The sequence below is a fragment of the Megachile rotundata genome, chromosome 1 (assembly GCF_050947335.1).
Source record: "Megachile rotundata isolate GNS110a chromosome 1, iyMegRotu1, whole genome shotgun sequence".
Taxonomy (NCBI): domain Eukaryota; kingdom Metazoa; phylum Arthropoda; class Insecta; order Hymenoptera; family Megachilidae; genus Megachile; species Megachile rotundata.
In genome coordinates, this window is record NC_134983.1 from 12512073 (window position 1) to 12530881 (window position 18809).

At 31.0% G+C, this 18809-nt stretch overlaps 4 protein-coding genes across 12 annotated transcripts; 2 read left to right on the forward strand and 2 right to left on the reverse strand.

Annotated features, from left to right (window-relative positions):
- Positions 1–860: 860 nt before the first annotated feature.
- On the reverse strand, positions 861–15309 carry LOC100881233 (no child left behind). Of its 7 annotated transcripts, none has more exons than XR_001095232.2 (13): positions 10324–10495; positions 9794–9922; positions 9500–9688; positions 9267–9427; positions 8844–9186; positions 8636–8762; positions 8383–8571; positions 8004–8302; positions 7603–7922; positions 3691–5165; positions 3474–3595; positions 1072–3263; positions 861–973 (listed from the first exon to the last, which is right to left on the reverse strand). XR_001095232.2 is itself a non-coding variant. In XM_012280666.2 (13 exons), exons 1-12 carry the CDS (start codon positions 10324–10326, stop codon positions 1791–1793), a joined length of 4830 nt encoding a protein of 1609 aa, XP_012136056.1. In that variant the 5' UTR covers positions 10327–10495; the 3' UTR covers positions 861–1284; positions 1782–1790. The 7 variants fall into 7 exon arrangements, 6 of the variants coding, with proteins under 6 accessions (XP_012136056.1, XP_012136057.1, XP_076391542.1 ...); XM_012280666.2 differs by having other exon boundaries at positions 861–1284; positions 1782–3263; XM_012280667.2 differs by lacking the exon at positions 10324–10495 and adding an exon at positions 15170–15309 and having other exon boundaries at positions 861–3263.
- LOC100876008 (uncharacterized) lies at positions 5803–7007 on the forward strand. The gene is made up of 3 exons (XM_003701288.3): positions 5803–6017; positions 6526–6628; positions 6804–7007. Exons 1-3 carry the CDS (start codon positions 5879–5881, stop codon positions 6907–6909), a joined length of 348 nt encoding a protein of 115 aa, XP_003701336.1. The 5' UTR covers positions 5803–5878; the 3' UTR covers positions 6910–7007.
- Positions 11549–17689, reverse strand: LOC105661921 (no child left behind). Of its 2 annotated transcripts, XM_076535471.1 has the most exons (12): positions 17443–17689; positions 17246–17304; positions 17051–17166; positions 16797–16973; positions 16592–16699; positions 16355–16529; positions 16125–16283; positions 15938–16046; positions 15772–15862; positions 15460–15696; positions 15170–15377; positions 11549–13699 (listed from the first exon to the last, which is right to left on the reverse strand). In XM_076535471.1, the coding sequence occupies exons 1-11, from the start codon at positions 17503–17505 to the stop codon at positions 15217–15219; spliced, it is 1455 nt and encodes a 484-aa protein (XP_076391586.1). In that variant the 5' UTR covers positions 17506–17689; the 3' UTR covers positions 11549–13699; positions 15170–15216. The 2 variants fall into 2 exon arrangements, with proteins under 2 accessions (XP_076391586.1, XP_012136062.1); XM_012280672.2 differs by lacking the exon at positions 11549–13699 and having other exon boundaries at positions 15104–15377.
- On the forward strand, positions 12340–15075 carry RYBP (ring and YY1 binding protein). 2 transcript variants are annotated; one of them, XM_012280671.2, is made up of 3 exons: positions 12340–12516; positions 12638–12998; positions 13101–15075. In XM_012280671.2, exons 1-2 carry the CDS (start codon positions 12340–12342, stop codon positions 12974–12976), a joined length of 516 nt encoding a protein of 171 aa, XP_012136061.1. In that variant the 3' UTR covers positions 12977–12998; positions 13101–15075. The 2 variants fall into 2 exon arrangements, with proteins under 2 accessions (XP_012136061.1, XP_012136059.1); XM_012280669.2 differs by having other exon boundaries at positions 12638–15075.
- Positions 17690–18809: the final 1120 nt, after the last annotated feature.

The following is an 18809-nucleotide window of genomic DNA, read 5'->3' on the forward strand; positions in this document are numbered from 1 at the left end:
CAAATGGACGAATAATAAAGGGATGCATACAATAGTAGAAGCACGAAGAGGATAAGGAATTTTTCAGTTAAATTACTTTAATTTCGAACAACAAAAATTACTCGATATTTTTGTAATATTTGTATGAAATAGATTATTTTTTTTTATCTTTTATTTATGTTGTATGAACAGTTTGAACATTCGTTAATTAGTTCAATGAATACTCTTTTCGTTACTATCTATTGACTTGTATATTTTTATTATATACTGTACGAACTTATTAAAAAGGTAATTAAGTCAGTACCGAAAATAAAAAAATTACCCAATCCTCGAACACTTCAAGTAATAAGAAATATTGCAGACTTATTTATTTTGTAACGTAAAGAAAAATATTCATTATTATGATGTTACGTATGAAGACGAATTTTAATTAAAAAATTTTAATGCAAGTGCAACACGAAAACAATGATATTGAATATTACATTTCAAGGTGATTTTGGTATTTTCCCCAATCCTGATAAAATCATTGACGTGATATAATACATATAATTAACATTTTCAATAAAATTCTGAATTATTAAAAACGTACAATAGTGCCATAAATACATTTTATTCTCTCAATTTATTTGTACTACTACATGCTTCGTAAAGTGGATACAATATGTACAATACATCATGGAATGATATACACGTATGTATATATATATGTATATATGTATATATATGCATATATATATAAATATTATAAACTATACATATAGAATGAACTAGGCATAAACTACATAAGAACAGAATTCTCAACGCACATTTAACTTACTGCTTGCAACTAAATTATGCAAACTGGTACTGTAAGTCTATGGTAATAAATGAAACAGTATTAATTACTATCTTATTTGTTTTATTGTTCGTTGTTCTTGGCATTCCATAAAAATCTTTTTGCGGTGGTTTCACTATATTTAGGATTTCCGTTCAAGAAAAATATCGTGGAAAAATACTGCAAAACATTTTTGGTGAGATATCTTATAAATCAGAATGTAGTTCTTCAATTTTAATCTTCACATAAAGAATAAATAACAAGAAACATATACGCACTTTTTTACACCGCTAAATTTTGTATCGTTCATCTTTGCACAGTGCTCGTACTACATATTTAACGCACAGCGTTATACTTTTTTATAATTTATACATAATTAACATTGTGCACTTGCATTTGAATGACTTCTTCAATCATGGACGCAACTAGGACCTAGGATGAGTGGCCCCTTAAAATGTGGATTGTACATTCTAACCCTACCCCTCCCTTATCTGGAAATTATTAAAATAAATACAGTACTAAACACGATACATTCCTATAATTAGAGGGGTGGAAATTTGGAAATTTCAAAGTTTAAGAATTTGGGAATTTACAGACTTTAAGATTTGGAAATTTGAGGATTGCCGAATTTGAAAATTTAGAAATTTAGGTTTTTGAGGATTTGAAGATTTTCACATTCCGAAATTTGGAATTTTTATAGCCATTAATTTGTACGAATAAACGAACCTCGTTCTCTATACAAGACTATAGTAGATAATTCCCTATACTTTCTTCTCTTACTTCACTATTTTCTCTAGCAGAGTCTATTGTTTTTGGTTCTGTACGCGAGCCCATTCTAGACAGAAATCCTAGTTACGCCAAAAAGTATACAATTCGTGAAATCGATATACATATATTCAATTCTTCATACATCATAATTTAAAACCATTTAAGAAATTTAAAAATTGGGAAACAAATATAAACATAAATACAAACGTACGTAACTTACTAAAAACGATTAATCGTCTTGCAAAATACTCAAAGGATCATCACCGATCTTTTCAGCTGTTTTCTTTAGATCTTTTGTAACCGATTTTTTAATAGTTGAACGCGTTTCTGTAGGCTTTACGCGAGTTTCAGTCGTGAGTTTTTTTCCAAAAATATTACTATCGTCGTCGTCGTCATCGTCGGAAGGAAATAACGATTTCGATGACACGATCTTCTTCGGTACAGTTTTACTCGCGAAGATGTCATCCTCTCCGCTTGACTGATCAGCAAAAATATCTGCAATGTGTGAAGTTCTCACGGGCTCGGCGATACTCGAGAAGATTTCATTTCTGTTCGATTGTTCTTGGACACTTCCGGAATCTGACTTTTGCGTCTGCTCCGATGACTCGGAGAATAAATCGGCATCGTTGTCATCGTCATCGAACAGACTTATTTTCTTCCCAGATTGTGGTACAGATTGTTTTTTCACGGGTTCACTTTTAACCGTCGATTTCTTTACAACCGGCCCAAACAAACTATCGTCTTCATCATTTTGTTCGTCATCATCGAACAAACTAATTTTTGTATCTTTCAAAGGCTTTTTTACAGATTTGGTTAAAGATGTCGAAAACAAGTCACCTCCCACGTCATCGGAAAATAAATCCAGGACTGGTTTTTTCATGGTTTGTTCTTCGGTTGACCTTTTACCACCACTAGAAAACAGGCTGTCATCCTCAGAAAACAATAGATTTTTGCCCTTTTCTGGAGACGGGGTTTTCGTAACGAAAGCGAACAATTGGCTGGGGTCTTTCAACGGATCATGGCTACTATCTCGTAATGGATCGACCACCTCTTTCGCTTCTTCTTTTGCTTCGGCGTTATCTGCTTTGATTTCTTCCTTATTCGCGAGCGAAACTGCAGCTTTTGTGCTCGAATCATGACTAGGCTTAGCCAATACATTGTCCTTATCCATCTTTTGCGTATTCTTTTCCGTTTCCATATCCGTGTCATCGATCTGTTTAATGTGCGTGTCTTTCAATGGTTTAAAACTAGTTGGTACTCTGTCAGAAACGACTTGTTCGACCGGTGAAAGAATAGGGGCTCTACCGAACAGGGTATCCTCTTTTTGAGGATCTTCGGGCAAATCTGGTGGTACATCGAACAGATCTTCTTCGTCGGTTGACGGTGATAATAAAGTATTTTTGTTTGCACTCATTGAACTCTCCTTACTTAAACTACCAAGTTCAGATTTATCATCCGCAGTTAAGAAAATATTACTGTCAGCTGTTCGATGAAGATTATCAGAAACTAAACGATCAGAATTTGTGGCAGTATGTGAACCCGGGTCTTTGAAAGTATTCTGAGGCGGGTTGCCAAGACTTTCATGTTGCGAGCTGCTTTTCGAAGCATCTACAGTATCGAAATCGATTCCGCTTTGTATAAGGGCTGACTTACGCGCGTGCCTGCTTTGAGGTCGACGTTTTGCCTGTATTCTGACTCGTGTCTGAAAAATAAAATAATAATCATTAACAGCGTATAATAGTGAACATAAAGACTTAAAAACGTAATTTATGACGAAATTAGCATGATTTCAAGTATCAATATTCTAATTAAGTTCGTATGTAATTTAGCATGAGCTAAATATTTATGAACTGCTTACAATGAATGATCATTTGGGTAATAAAGTTTGCGAAAAATGTAGTCCAACAATTACCTTGGAGGCAGTAGTAGATAACGTTTCTACTTGAGCAGGTTCATCAAAACTAATAGCACTTTCTACATTACTTTCTCCTGAAATCGTTGATTGTAAAGATTGTTTCTGGGTGATACTATCTTCTGCAACAGAAAAAATAAAATATTTATTTTCAGTTACCAAACAATAATACTATTAGAATTTGAAACGGTCAATTAGTGTAAATGATATACATTACCAGATACGCTTAAAGATGAACTGTGACCTTGTATACTAATGCATCCGCCGTCATCGCTGTCTCTATCCGCCGTACTATCTTCCTCGTCCGTTTTTTCTTCGCTTCTTCGCCATAGAGGTGGTGTGTCCATAGGTGAAAGTATCTTCAAATCACCCATCTTTCCCATCAAATTTTTTATTTTACCAGACACCACTCGTTTCGTTCCCTGACTATTTTCGTCGGACGAAGATGACGAGGTGACTGCTTGAATGTCCAACGATTTTGGAGGACTTTTCTTCGGCTCGCTTTCGACATCTTCCGTGACACTGCGTTCGTCAGAAGAGCCTCTCTGTACATCTTCTGTTTTACTCGTTGTGCCAAAAATATTCGGTTCTTCAGCCTTTGCAAAGATATTAATTTCATCCTTAGATAAACTGTCTTTAACCTTCGTATCATCCATTGCTTGTAATTTTGATCGTACACTCTCTTCTTTTTTTTCTTCCTTAGTTACTCTTGTAGTACTCTTTGTACTAAACAAATCGTCGTAATCGTCATCCTCGAAGACCAATCCGTGCGTTCCAATAGTGGTGGAGAACAAATTATTATCCGAAAGAACATCCTTACTCACTCTTTCACTCTGGCGAGTGGGCACATTTTGATCAACGGTATCTGTACCTGACGTAACAGTTTTGATAGAAGACTTATCGTTTGTCTCTTTTCCGTCGGATGTTTTTTTAGTAGAGAACAAATCATTTTCCTCCATTTGATCACCGTTGTCGTTAAAAATACGAGATTCGGTTTTAGGCTCGTTTTTAACAGGCTTCGTAGCGAACAGATCACCATCATCGATATCTTCCTCGTCATCGAACAGACTGATCTTCTTCGGTGCACGAGTGGTCTGATTTTTTTCCATCGTTTTACTTTTTCCTATCGTGTCGCTAGTGTTGCTCGTAAAGAAGCCATCGTTTGATATGTCCGGTATTTTCCAACTGGGAATATTGTTTTCTTCTTTGGCTGGTGGTTTCGTGGCTATGCCGAAGATGTCAATGTCTGGCGAATCTTTGTTGCTGAATATGTCTATATCTTCGTCGAAAAGACCTCTTCGCTGCATACTCTTCGTTTTGTCGGAGTGCTGAGCACCCGTTGTGAAGAAATCGTTGCTTTTCTGAGATCTAGAACCTGAACTCGTCGTCGAGAACAGTTCATCACCGGAATCAGAATCGTCGAACAACGAGGACACCTTCGACTTTCCTAACTTCGAGTCCGCTTTCGGTAACGGAGGTGGTCCGAACAAATCCTCGTTCTCGAACACGTCGTCTTGTTCCGTCGATGGTACGTCCTCGCTTAATTCTCCGTGCGAGGAATTGTTCATCGAATTCGGGGCAACGCTCGCTCGATTAGGTGTTCGCGCTGTGAACAGACTGTCGCTTGCAACTCTTTCAGAATACATCTCCTCCGATTTTAAACGGGTCGACGTCATCAATGGTGAAAGTGCACTGAAACAAGAGAGAAAAATAGTTTTGAATGTAAACTTTTTACATTCGAAGCTATTTTTGCAGTAGACAATATAAATACTTCTTGCTAACGAGTTAATAAAATTTATTGAAATTTTTTTCTTACTACTGTTACCTGTTTCACTGTGCGACAATCATTTTATTCGTAACATAGAATTAATTTCCAACTATTTCTGCACATGTTAGTGATTTTAGAACGGAATTACTTTTAAGAGTTTATAACCTAACTGAACTCTTGAAGTGATTCATAAAATCGAAAGGAAAAGATAGATAAGATCAGTTAAGCAGTCTAGTATTGCGAGAGTCTGCTAGATAAAAGAGCACTATAGAATGCACTTTTAAAATGCAAGTTTTCCCGCTTACCATCAGATAGCGCCAGAGATGTTTTCAAACTGCGCATTAACACGGAAGTAGAAGAAGAATTAAAAATACAGAAGTAAAAAAAGAAATTACGAAACATTTAAAGAAAACATATTAATAACAAAAGTAAACGATCAAACACTTTAAAAAAATATAAAAAATGTCCTTAATGCGAAATCTTGTAAATGAAAAAATTTCTTAATGTAGAAAAGAATTACAACATGTAGAGTCAATTTTTGTTTTACATTTCCTTATTGCACATTGTGACAGTAGATAGAATTCCTGAAATCATAAAGGTTGAGTAAAGGTCACGGCAGATAAGAGGGGGGCAATGCATGTATAAAAGAAAAAATCGGATGTCGATGATGTACCAGTATTTGTCGAAAGTTGAACGATTTAAAACAAATTTAAAAATGAAGAGTGTCATATTGTGGTCACTTTTGATGGCGATTTGTTTCCTCTCGGAGGTGAAAGGTATGTCTAAATTATTTTTTAAAAGATAAAATATATCGGATGGCGATCATAAAACATAAATATGACTATTGAATATGTGGCAGCTGTAAGATACAATTGATCGCAATGCGTAATTTGCTCGCCGTGAAATGATCATGGAATACTAATTACAGTCGTCCATACGTTAAATATAAATGAAATACTGTTTTATGTATAATTTAAATTTTTTAATTTATCGTGATAGCCTTTTTTTTTGTACAATCTGGTTCATCTGCCTCATTTGCATTTTGCACCATATTTCAAATCTAACGACGCAAAATTTTATACGAAATTAAAAATTAATTATAAAATTATTTTATTTTATTTGATGGTCAATCAAACGCTGAATTAGATAATTTTAATGTATGATCGTGCAGAAACAATTTTCGGCAGAAAGGGCTATAGCGAAAGGATTAATAGATGTAATTTAATATAAAAAAAGCAGAGCATCGAAAAAATTAAATTCTATAAATATGTTTTTGATAAACAGGAGATTGTAAAAACTATGATGGCCAAGATCTCAGTGTCGGGGTACACTACATTAAATGCAATAAAGTGACGTGTCACGAAGACGGATCTGTAAGCGCTACAACGTAAGTCATGACTTTAAATCAACAACGATTAAATAACGCATATTGTATACAAACTATTCGGGAAATGTTATCATACACGACTGAATTTTTGTTGATTTGCGACTTTTGTAAAATAATGTTTTCAAAATAAATGTACAGTGATTAAATTTATGTTCAATATGATTAAATGTTTTAGATGCCCAGTGTATTTTTGTCAGGAAGGAAAACAAATTGGATATCGTGAAAGAGACATAAGCAAACCTTACCCAGAGTGCTGTGAAGGACCTATTTGCGCAACTTAAAATGAATATTTACGAATGATAAAATATGATCTTTAGTAACAAAAATATTATGTATGAAATAATAAAACTAAATAAATATAATGCATAAATCGTGAAAATATGTTGTACTTACTTCGCGTGATGCAATTAGAAACAAATATAGATAAAAATTATCTTGTTGAAACATATACGTTTAAGAGATACTGTTTCGGAATGGAATAATAGTAAACTGAAGGAGATTGCCTTGGAACTTGTGCCTTCTAAACGATACGGTCACTATAATGCAATGAAGGATGACTAATGTTTGGATCATCAATTCAACGACATTTTCAGCGCTTGGCACGCACGTCCATTCTTTTACAATGTAGTTTATATTGCCCTTGCCGGGATTGTAGAAGTAGAAGAAGATACAGAATGGATAACGCGTGATTGCCAAACCTTTACCGACCGCAGTATAACTAGTGAACTCTATATTTCTTAATTTGAAACTTTGAGAACTTTTTAATTTTTCAATTTGTAAATTAAAATGACTGACAATTTCTAAATCTAAAAATCTGTATATTCGAAAAGTTATAGATTTAAAAATTACAAACAAAGTCATATAGTTTGTAAAATTACGAGGGTCTCTATAGATCTTCGTGCTACGACAGTGGATATTTATCTAACAATAAATTAAAGTAGATAATAATAATAGAAATAATAATATTAACTTACCTTATGCTCCAACCTCCTGTGTTATTAATACTCCACGGTTGGATCGATATTCCACTACTATTGTTACTTTCATCCGTGAATATATTTTCGGCATTATTTCTTGCTATCACGAGAGAATCTCGTTCACTAACATTATCATTTGACACAACATTTCGCGAACGATCATGCATAGGATCGTTATTTGTACTGTTTTCGTATTTCATTGACGTATTACTACCAGTAGATCCGGATGAAGGCGTTCGCGAAATTTTGCTCGATAATTCGTTTTCGATTTCTGAAGTTAAAATGTTTCCACGTATTGAGTCCCCACCTACAGATTTCTGAATCATAAAGTAAATATTAATGTCATAATATTACTAAAACATTTGTATCAATTGTATCATTATTTTCTGTAATCTTACTTGTTTACTTTGCGATTGATTTGTAGATGACTTAAAGAGATCGCCCGCATCTTCATCGTCGCTAAACAGATTAGTGGTATTTACATTAGTTTCAGGTGTACTTGTAGCAACATTGCCAGCAACGGATGGTGCCACAATGTCCAAATATTTTTTTTGTGCATTTTCTGCATTTGCCGGAATATTACTTGGGTGTTTATTTTTAACGACTGTTTTCACTGTATTTTTTGATGAGAAAATATCGGAATCTTCAGAATCAGCATCAGCAAAAAGATCATCAATCGCTGATTTTGGTTTAGTGGCTAGGAATATAGAATTTTGTTAAAAAACTTATGGATATAATTACACGAATTACACAAAATTTAAATAGAATAAAACCTACAGATTGTACTAATTGGAGGTGGTACATCAATGCTGGCAGGTATAATATTATTCTTATAAGATTTAATTGGTTTCTCTTTCCATAAAGTTTCTGACAATTGATCATTTACAAGTTTTTTAGTTTCACTAAATATATTTTTTGGTTCATGACTTGAAACATCTTCATCTTCTTCTGATGCAAATAAGTCCTCTAACATAAACATAATAATGGTTAATTATTAATAAAGCAAAAATTGTTTTATTTCTATAAGTACCTTTATATCGATTTATTGATGCTTCACTTTTCTCATCTATACTAGTCGGTTTTTGAGCTTGTCTAACAGTACCTAACCGTTTAGCCAATTCTTCTGCAAAATTTGGTGCTGATTCATTTGATAATACCTGAGAAAATAATATAAATCTTTTGTAATATTATGATGAGCAATTTGAAATAAATGATATTGTATGAAAAATTACACTAACCTTTGGTACACTATGATTAGGAGTATCTGATTCAGAAATAGAATCTATATTATTTTGACTGATCACATCTATCTTTTCATTAAATATTAGATCATTTCTTTGACTGTAGTTTTCACTCAAAGATGGTAATAATCCCACTAAGTTTGTTTTTGGATCTATATTAATGTCCTTAAATGCTGATGTGTCATCAACCTCACTGTCTGAGTCCTCTTCATCTACTTGTTCTGATTCACTGCTGCTACTACTTTCTAATCCAATTTTACTTGAATTTTTCCACTTTTCAGAACCAATGACATAAGGTAAAGGCCGATCTTGGTATGGATTATTTGGCCCCAACACAACGCTAAAATGAAATTGCCAATAACCAAACAAATTGTTTTTATAATAAATATGCTATAGTAGATTTTATTTAAAGATATTTACCTTAACACTACTTTATTGTCCTCATCTTCTTCTTCTTCGCTATCACTGTCAACAAATTCCATTTCTTTATATTTTTCATACATTATGTTTAGACCTTGTTTTATATTATCACTGACATTAGCTATCAACTCTGCAGCTTCTAAATCCTGGTTCTTACATTCCTATACATAAGTTAATAACAGATTAATAACCAAAATTATTCAAACATTTCATATTATCTTATCTTCATTTACCTGTGCTGAGGTTTCTACTTTCTTCTCAATCTCTACATCATCTTCTTGTACACGGCTTTCAATAAATTGAGTATTGGCCAAAGCCAATGATGTATTGGTAATATTATCTATAAATATTGTTGTTTCATGTAATTGAGTTGTCAATGAATCTAAACTTTCCTCAACTTTGTTAGCTAGTGATACTATATTCTATAAGAAGATATTATAAATAAATACAAATCTTATCAATGTACATACATAGACTTTTAATATATTTGTTACAAAAGAAAACTACATCATAAATTTAAATCATACTTCAGAAAATTGCTGAAGGTGTTTAAGAAGTCCTGCATCACCTGCTAAACTCCAATCTCTTCTGTTATTTCGCATTTCCTCTGTAGTCCATGGATGATCCCATGATTTGTCCATTTCATCTGATATGTCCTAATCGCATAAACATTTCCCGGTTTTATTTTTAAAAAGTATTAAAAAGTTGTGTTTTATTAATTTTAGCATAATGGTTGGAATTCTGTACAGTAAATACGAAACGTTGGTTTTGAATTTTTTATGACAACCCATTGTTGCCATTTGCAATTTATGCAAATTATTTATAATTATCGGATAAGTATGGAAAAAGTTCGTCAAGATTTTCTTATTTTGATTTGACATTTTTCATTATATCTCATTATATATTTTATAAACATAATGAAAGTGAAATATTATTCTATAATAATAAATTTTTACGCGGAGAAAGTATCATTAATTTCTATTATTGTTTATATTCGTTAACCTTCAAATTATTTTTACAATAATTATAAGAAACAGTAAACAATCGAAAAACATACCATATCGCTCAGTCCAATTTGATATAACAAACTTATTTTTCTTTGTAATTACATTTACATATGTTTTATTTTTTTTAATCAACTTAGTATAAGAAAAAAAACACCCACAAAGCACTTGGTACTACCACCTACAGTGTCCAGCACTGTCACATCTATTTGAGTGTATTGCTGAGTAAAATAGACTGTGATTGCACCCCTATGTGGTGTTGATTGCCACAACTTTATCGCCATCTAGTTTGAAAGTAAATATCTCAAAAATTCGGTGGGAGTTTTCGATCAACAAGGCGAAATCGGATAGCTTGGTGGGCCTGTTTCGATCCCCCCTCATACTTTCTTTCAAAGATATGTGTATAAATGATAACATCAGATCTTTATTTTATAATTTTATTCTTCAATCTTATGTGAGTATACAGAAAAAAAGGAAAACACATCGAACAATGTTATGTTAAAATAATAAAAAGTTTTTATATAATCTATTTTTCACTCAAAGAGAGATCATATTCATCATACGACCAGTTTTTATTTGTTCTGTGCATTTTAGCTCTAACTTGTTAAAGTACGCTTTGTAGCGCACTTGCGCGTTTGTAACATCGAGTGTATATACTTAGTGATCTTTTACTTTGTTCATTTCATATATTATTAATTCTTCTCCTTATTCATATATTTGTATACACCTTGTATATGACTGACGAATTAAAGGCATAGGTAGAGAGACAACTCTAAGTGGGAGCGAACGTACTGAAGTCGGTCGGGTTGCGCAAAAGAGGTATGATCTCTCGTTGAATGAAAAATAAATTACTTTTTCAATAAACTTCTCATGTAAAAGTTCTGTAAAAATAAAAGTTTAGAATAGTTTATCTTGTTTATTACTACCTTATATGTTTATATGAGTACATTGTGTTACTATGTATTAGTTTTCATTCTTGCTCAAATAAATAAAAAAGGGTCTTTCAATAGTAATATACAGCACTGTTGTGTGCAATGTTGCCAAACGGAGTAGTATTTTGGTCCGTATTCAACATTCCGCTGTTCGACCGATAGAGGAACAGCGCTGTAGATAGATTGTTTGTCAATATCTTTGAGTTGGTTGATTTTTATTGGTTTTTTATGTGTAATGCAATCATTTTACAATGAGACAAAAGATTAAAAAAGTATCCTGACCGTAAACGCGTCAGAGTGTTCGGTGCATGTGTATAGGATATACTGACAATACTGTCAAAGAGAACGTTGTATAGGTGCAATAATGATACTTTTATATGCAAGTGAGGAATTCCATCTGTTTCATTAAAGAAAATAATATTTGGAATGCCTGCTTCATAAGCAGAATTTAAACTTTGTTAAATCAATTACTTCGAACCATACACTATCATGGATGTTTAATATAAATATCATTTTTTTTAAATAACAAACTAAAAATTTGTGATACAACAGAAAAAAAACAGATAACCCTCAATGCAAGAAAAGTTCCAACATTGGTACTTTTAGTTGGTATGTTTATGAAATAAATAATATATTACAATAAGAAACAAAAAATCAAGTTAATTAAATATTTATGTGAACAATTGATTTAATTACTGAAAATAATATATGTATGTTATGTATACGTAGGCACAATTATCTGTCAAGTAACACATAAGGGTATATAAAAGGAATTGCAAATTATATATTTATTACTATTTGTTGCTGTACTATAATAATTGATATTTTATTTGTTTTAGATATACCATAAAAAATGTATACCAGAATGACACAACAAAGAGATACAGATGGTTTGTATTGTAAAGATGAATACATTCGACAATTGTGTATCCTGTTTAGTTGATGCACAAAATATTGTCTTAGACAATTACAGATTATTTTTATTGAATATCTTTGTTCTTGCTCTTTTGGAGCATTCTCATTGTCATAAAGTAATCAGTGTTCATAAAATCACTTTTAATGAGGCTGAAAGCAAATATAGGAAGGCAAACTCTCTTTTGAGAAGGTACAGTGTTTTAAAACTGACTTTCATGAACAATGAACCATTCGGGAAGTGGAAAACGTCAGGCGAAGGTTTTGGAAGAAAACTATTGGGACTGTAGTGTCTGCACGTATAGAAATACCGCAGAAGCATTTAAGTGCCTCATGTGTGACGTCCGAAAAGGAACTTCTACGCGGAAACCCCGCATTAATCCCCAACTTGTGGCACAACAGGTTATAATATTATATTATTTTGAAATGATATGTTGTTTATTTGCCATAAATGTAATAAACTATATTAAAGCTATGAAGTCAATTAAGGAATATAATTGTATTAACAGCAATTTATGTCTAGGTTGCACAGCAACAGTATGTACCACTTTTGAAACCGGGAAAGAAGGAGGGTGGAAGTGGAGGTAGTACAACGAGTAGTGGTAAAGAAAAAGACCGTAAATTGGATAAACCACGGCGTAAAAATAGGCATCCACCTCGTCTAAAAAATATAGATCGTAGTACGGCTCAAACCAATGAAGTGACAGTAAATAATGTTACTGTTGTTATTACAGAATATAAGCCCAAAGTAAAAAAAAGTTCAGATCAGTCTGGTTTATCTAGCAGTGCTTCTTCCGAAAATGGAAGCCAGCACGATTCTAATCAAGATTCTAGAAGTCTGGATATAGGAACGGATGCTTAGCTCAATGCTATATCACATATGTGTATGAATTAATCTAATTAATATATTACATAATGTATGTCAATCTCCATGGACTATGGTCCATTTTATAGACAAAAACAACCATTTTGTCTATGTGTTACAGGTTATATAACATTCAATGAGGTCAGATGTTTTATGCTATTGGTGGAATCATTGACTTATGTCTTCAATACAGTATAAGAAATATGTCATGTATCATTGTTTCATATCAACATCAAAATTGTCTGATTCATTATAATAATCTATTTCACATATAAAATATCAATAGAAGTTAGTTGTACTTAATGTTATTTATTTTATAGTTTGACAGTATTCTAAATTAATCTTTAATATTTGATTAAATATTTTAGATAATTTTTGTAGTGCAACTTCAGATATTATTTTATTTATTTATTGATTGTAAGCATTAACATGGCAAATGTAATTTGATAATCTATTGTTGACATAACAATGCCCACATGACTTTCATTGAATCTATAACACCACTGCCAGAAAGCATGTTGTAAGATTGTTAATTAGAATATTTTAGTGAACTCATTTATGTACAATATAAAATATTTAACTTGTTTATTTAATAATTACTATAGTGGAGAAATACGAAACTGGCATTGGTACGTACATACCTTTATCCCATTCCAAATTATTTATAAATTCGATCTGTTCTAAGCTTTATATTTTCATAGCAAATTAATTTTGCTAATGCTAAAAATTTAAGAAATTTTTAATTTATACATAGATATATATATATAAAAGGTTATGTAATTAAAACACATAACATAGTGCGTAATATAAAAACAAATAAGTGACATACAGTTTCACATATTTTAAGTAGATTTGAATTTATATCAAAAAGTCTTTGCTAACTTTGATTGCTCATTATGTTGAAACACAGGTGTAATTTTTACGTACTTCTTTATTGCCCATACTTTAATAATAATAGAATATATTTATAGATTCAATATACTGTTAATTGAAAGCGGTATTTGACCAATCTATTAAATATTAATTTTCTTAAGTAGTAAAATTAAAAAAAAGTGAAATACTGCTTTGAAATATATTTTCTTTGTTATTGTATTACAATAGAGCGAAAATGCTGTTACAGCTAAGCTCACATTAGTAACTGCCTGATCACTTGTAACTGTGATTTATATTTCTTTTATTGTATTTATTTTTACATATTTTACGTTACCAGGTAATATATAGCATTACCGAATTGAATCACACAAAATTCGTTGTGAATGTAAGGACCATAAATAACAGAATTATTTTGTAACTGCATGAAAATATAAAATGTTATATAACCGATTCTTTTTAAATTCGTGTAAAATATTTGTATGCTAGTTAGATCAAAACATAAAAAGTAACTTGTCGTTGCAATTACTATTGTTTATCATAAACATGAAAGTAAATAATACTTTTACAGACATTTATACATACAACTATTGCATTATATAGGTAATAAAGAATTATGTAATCATGCAATGTTAAAGAGAATTTATAATAATGATACCTGAAAATCTCATAGTTGTCATTGGTAAATTGTTTTTCATCAATGTCATCAATTTTATAAATTTTATAACACAAATATCAAATTTACATTGAATAGAAAATAATTCCATCTTTTTGCGTTCATCACCATTAAATTGGCAAAACTTTATTTTTGTTTTCGTACTATATTTTACTTTTGCAGAAAATAGAAAAATTGAGTAAAGTATGCTTTAAACGATCTTATATTATTCACGACTTATATGATACATATTATATTGCATAATATGTAATTCGAAAATTTGAACTTTTATTCTAACAAACATTTTAATAATCATTGATTCAAAATATAATTGTTATATAATTTAACAATTTTTTCTATTTTTATGATATTGAATATATTAATAAAAAATTTTTACCAACTGTCTTCAATGTGTAAAAATGTGTTAAAATTAAATTAAATTTGTGTGTGTGTTGTAAATGATTAAAACAAAATTGCTATGTTGTACAGATTGTAAGACTTTCGAAAACTATTGTTGAAATTAACATTATATTATTACAAGGAAAAATAAACTACATGTTTTAAGAAGAAACTGTGAAATTGTAATTCAATCGTCCAAATATTTTTTTTCTAGTGTTTTATTTATATCACAATAATGTACAAGTAATAAAATACGAGTACCATACCTTTACTTTGCAGTCTTTATCGAATTCATCATCAAGACTTCACTGTTTTATTTATTGTATTTCTTATGTTCAGATCCGTGCGCGTTAAGAATCATTGAATCCATATATTCAGTTACATCAACCATTTCTCCCGTGTCATTTTGTCGATTTATCGCAGTACTGTTATTTCCGTTTTGTACATTTATTCTAGTTTGAAATCTTTCGCGTACTGTATGAAAAAGAAGTTACACATTGTGTTTTCATTGATACTATATAATTATAAAAAAATGCACAATTAAGTATAAATATACCTTCCGAAATATCCAAGAAGTCAAATACTTTAAAATTGCATGACTTGTTATCTCCCCCAGCAGCAAATACAAAAGGATTATCCGGATTTGATGTTAGACATAGTAGAGCACCAAGATTACTTTTTTTCTCAAAAATAAGTTCTGGTTCTGTGTTACTAATAATGTCCCATACCTTTATTATACCGTCATTTGCCGACGTAACAAGAAGACCACAACACGACGAGCTAAGAGATAAGCCTAAAATTACAATGTGAAAAATATATTTAGTTTTTAAACTTCAATTAATTTCATTTATATTGTATGTATATTTACCTGTAACTTCTTTTGTATGAGCTTGTATACTCCAGATTGGTTTATCTTCTCTTATATCAATATAGTGTATGTATCCATTGTCGGTACTTGCCTAAATGGGTACAAATAGGTATAAATTTCGATATATATTTTAATTATAAAAAATTAATATATTGAATATACTCACTATTAAATAATTAGAATCAAAACGATTCCATAACACCCTCTCTATTTCTCCTGCTGCTTCCCAATATTTCATAAGTGATTCGTATCTACAGTCAAATAATCTCACGATCCTGGGTATAAAATTAAATATAAATATTCAAAATATAATTGGAGAACATTTTAAATTAAATAAAAATGAGTAAACATACTTATCTGCACATCCTGTTAATAACTGATGTGTTTCTGTTGGATGCCATTGTAATGATTGAACTTTTTCATCAAAAGAATCAAATTTATTGACAGGTGTTCCATTTTCTAAATCCCACAAAAGAACTGTTTGATCAGCTGATCCACTAGCAAGTACATGTCTAAAAAAATTCACGGTATTGAGTTTTAAAAATAATTGTAAAATTCTGATTCGGTACATGGTAATACTAACACATAATTTTCATTCCATGCCAAATCTAATACAGCATCTTTGTGTCCAACACGTTTTTGATTTTTTTTCTTATTTGCCTTGCGACCAAGTTTATAAGCTGGTTCTAAACAGTCTATTAAATCCAAATCCCATACATCTATTATAGGAGTCATATTACCAATTGCACATAAATTACCTACAACAAAATAAACCCATTAGTATTTGAAATATAATTATGTAAGCATTATTTCTACTTACTTGGTTTTGAATCTGTGGGATCAAAATTGAGCCATTCCATACACAGTGGGAACGATGGTAACAGTATGTCATGATGACAATAAAATGAACCTTCAGCTTCATTATAAACTGCAAAGTATATAATATATATATATAAAATATTTGCAAATAAAAGTATAGGTTTTATCATTAAAAGAATTAGAACTTAGTTAAAAATTATACCAACCAAATACTTCTAAAATACTAGCATCTCCATCAACATGTCCAACTAATACAAGATTGTCATCACTTTTTATAGCATCATCTTCCTTTTCTGAATCATCATCATCCCCTGTCACAAAGGGATCTTGACCATCTTCTCCGAAACTTGCAATATTTTTAATATTACAATGTATATTACTTGCTATATACAAAGACAAATACCTTAAGAAAAAGTTTTACTGCTAGTATTAATATGATATATCAAATTGTTTATCATACATTCTTCATCATATTTGTCAAAGTTATATTCATCAGTTTCGCATGTATCAAGTTCAGATTTTGTGTCCATTTTTTGTTCCACAACATTGTCCTGTTCTTCATCACTTTCAGCATCTCTGCAAAAAAGTAAAAAATATTTATTTAGTTATAAAAAACCTTCTTTATTAACTAATCACAAATCGGCAAAATACTTACTGTAATTCGGACTGTGTTTGTTTTATAATCTGTTCTAATTCTTTAGGTGTCAGTTCAACCTAAGAGATTCAGAAAAAAATTTTAATACATAAGATTAAACGAGTTTCCACCTTAAATATTATAAAAATTGCATTCTTGATATTGAGATCAATGAAGAACTAAAATTTAACTAAAATCTTGACATATTATTTATTAACCTTCTGAGGATTCGTAGACGCAACACCTCTTCTCACCCAAGTTGCACACGGTATTACATTCATTTTCTGATTATATATTTACATTAATATTTATAATACAAATATGTACAATTTTTTATAAAAATGCTAAGTATTAAATTAACTACAGAAATGCACGTGGATCATGTATCATGTATGTCACATTGCACGTGGTACAAATTTGATTCGATAGATCGATGTTACTATCGAAATAGACGGAACTCTTCGGAAAAATGTAGTAGCGGAGAAGATGCGAAGCGCAGAGTAGAGCAGTAGCGACACTCTCTGTCGACACTACAGAGTAAGCCAGAGGATGAAAATTTAAATCAAGCAAATCTACTTTTGTGTCAACCTCTGATAATTTGGAATAAATGGTAATAAATTTTTTGTATATTACTAATATTGTCTTTTGAGGTATCTTCATCAATTTTACGGCGTTGAAAAGTTGAAAAAGAATATACCAAAATGATTACTCTACCAAACATATTTTAAGAATATATGTTACGGAAATGATTATTATCAATAAGTTCTAAGAAAACGAAAAACTATATATCTCAAGAAATTACAGATGAATATGTTACAGAGATATAACAAATTATTAAATTTTAAACTATTCTTAAACTATTCTTTTTCGGCCGCCATATTTCGATACTACGCGCATGCGTACATCCGTTTGATTTGGCGGTTAAATTAGTTGCATCCTTTGTTTCTTTTCAGGAGGTGGTTTCTTTGCGTAGTGTCGTCTTTTTTTCATCCATATTCTTCAGTAAGGTAATTAATTACAAAATTAAAGCATTTTCAAAGCCTCTTTTTTACATTTTCCTTGAAGTTTATATTTATACGCGCTCTTTCTTTAAATTTCTCGGAAAATCGTACTTATCGACTATTCCGGAACTATTAACGTATACCGACGTCCATATTGGACTTTATACCACGATTGCAACCGTGGATAAGGAAGAATCTCATAATTATATTAGAATTATTATAAGATATCAGAATTATTATCAGATTTGTAAATCTTCTTCACTAGATTTGAATAAATATAGAACTTATAATGTATATTTATTTAATTCATGTGCGTTTCATGCACGATTCTTGGAAGTCCGAATGGTGCATATAACGAATGTAATTCTCCAAGTCCATTGTAAAAACCTTTCTCTAACTTTGATGCATCCGCATAATAATTTTCAAGTGCCAACAAATAGTTGAAACGCTTTATTTCATAAGAAATCGCAATTTTTTATTTCTATAGTTTCTCTCTGTACTCCTAGGTAGCGCTGATGACACTGTTTTCATAAAACGCGGGTAAAAGTATAAAATTTTTAGATACATCTAAGAATAAGGATTCC

Coding starts and splice junctions, on each gene's coding strand:
- LOC100876008 (XM_003701288.3), top strand. CDS start 5,879: ATGTATAAAAGAAAAAATCGGATGTCGATGATGTACCAGTATTTGTCG. Junction 6,018..6,525: donor TTTCCTCTCGGAGGTGAAAG/GTATGTCTAAAT, acceptor TTTGATAAACAG/GAGATTGTAAAAACTATGAT. Junction 6,629..6,803: donor GGATCTGTAAGCGCTACAAC/GTAAGTCATGAC, acceptor TAAATGTTTTAG/ATGCCCAGTGTATTTTTGTC.
- LOC100881233 (XM_012280666.2), bottom strand. Junction 9,187..9,266: donor GACAATAAAGTAGTGTTAAG/GTAAATATCTTT, acceptor ATTTCATTTTAG/CGTTGTGTTGGGGCCAAATA. Junction 7,923..8,003: donor ATCAATCGCAAAGTAAACAA/GTAAGATTACAG, acceptor TTTATGATTCAG/AAATCTGTAGGTGGGGACTC.
- RYBP (XM_012280669.2), top strand. CDS start 12,340: ATGAACCATTCGGGAAGTGGAAAACGTCAGGCGAAGGTTTTGGAAGAA. Junction 12,517..12,637: donor CCCAACTTGTGGCACAACAG/GTTATAATATTA, acceptor ATTTATGTCTAG/GTTGCACAGCAACAGTATGT.
- LOC105661921 (XM_076535471.1), bottom strand. CDS start 17,505: ATGAATGTAATACCGTGTGCAACTTGGGTGAGAAGAGGTGTTGCGTCT. Junction 16,974..17,050: donor TGACAAATATGATGAAGAAT/GTATGATAAACA, acceptor CTTTGTATATAG/CAAGTAATATACATTGTAAT. Junction 15,697..15,771: donor TCATACAAAAGAAGTTACAG/GTAAATATACAT, acceptor TTGTAATTTTAG/GCTTATCTCTTAGCTCGTCG.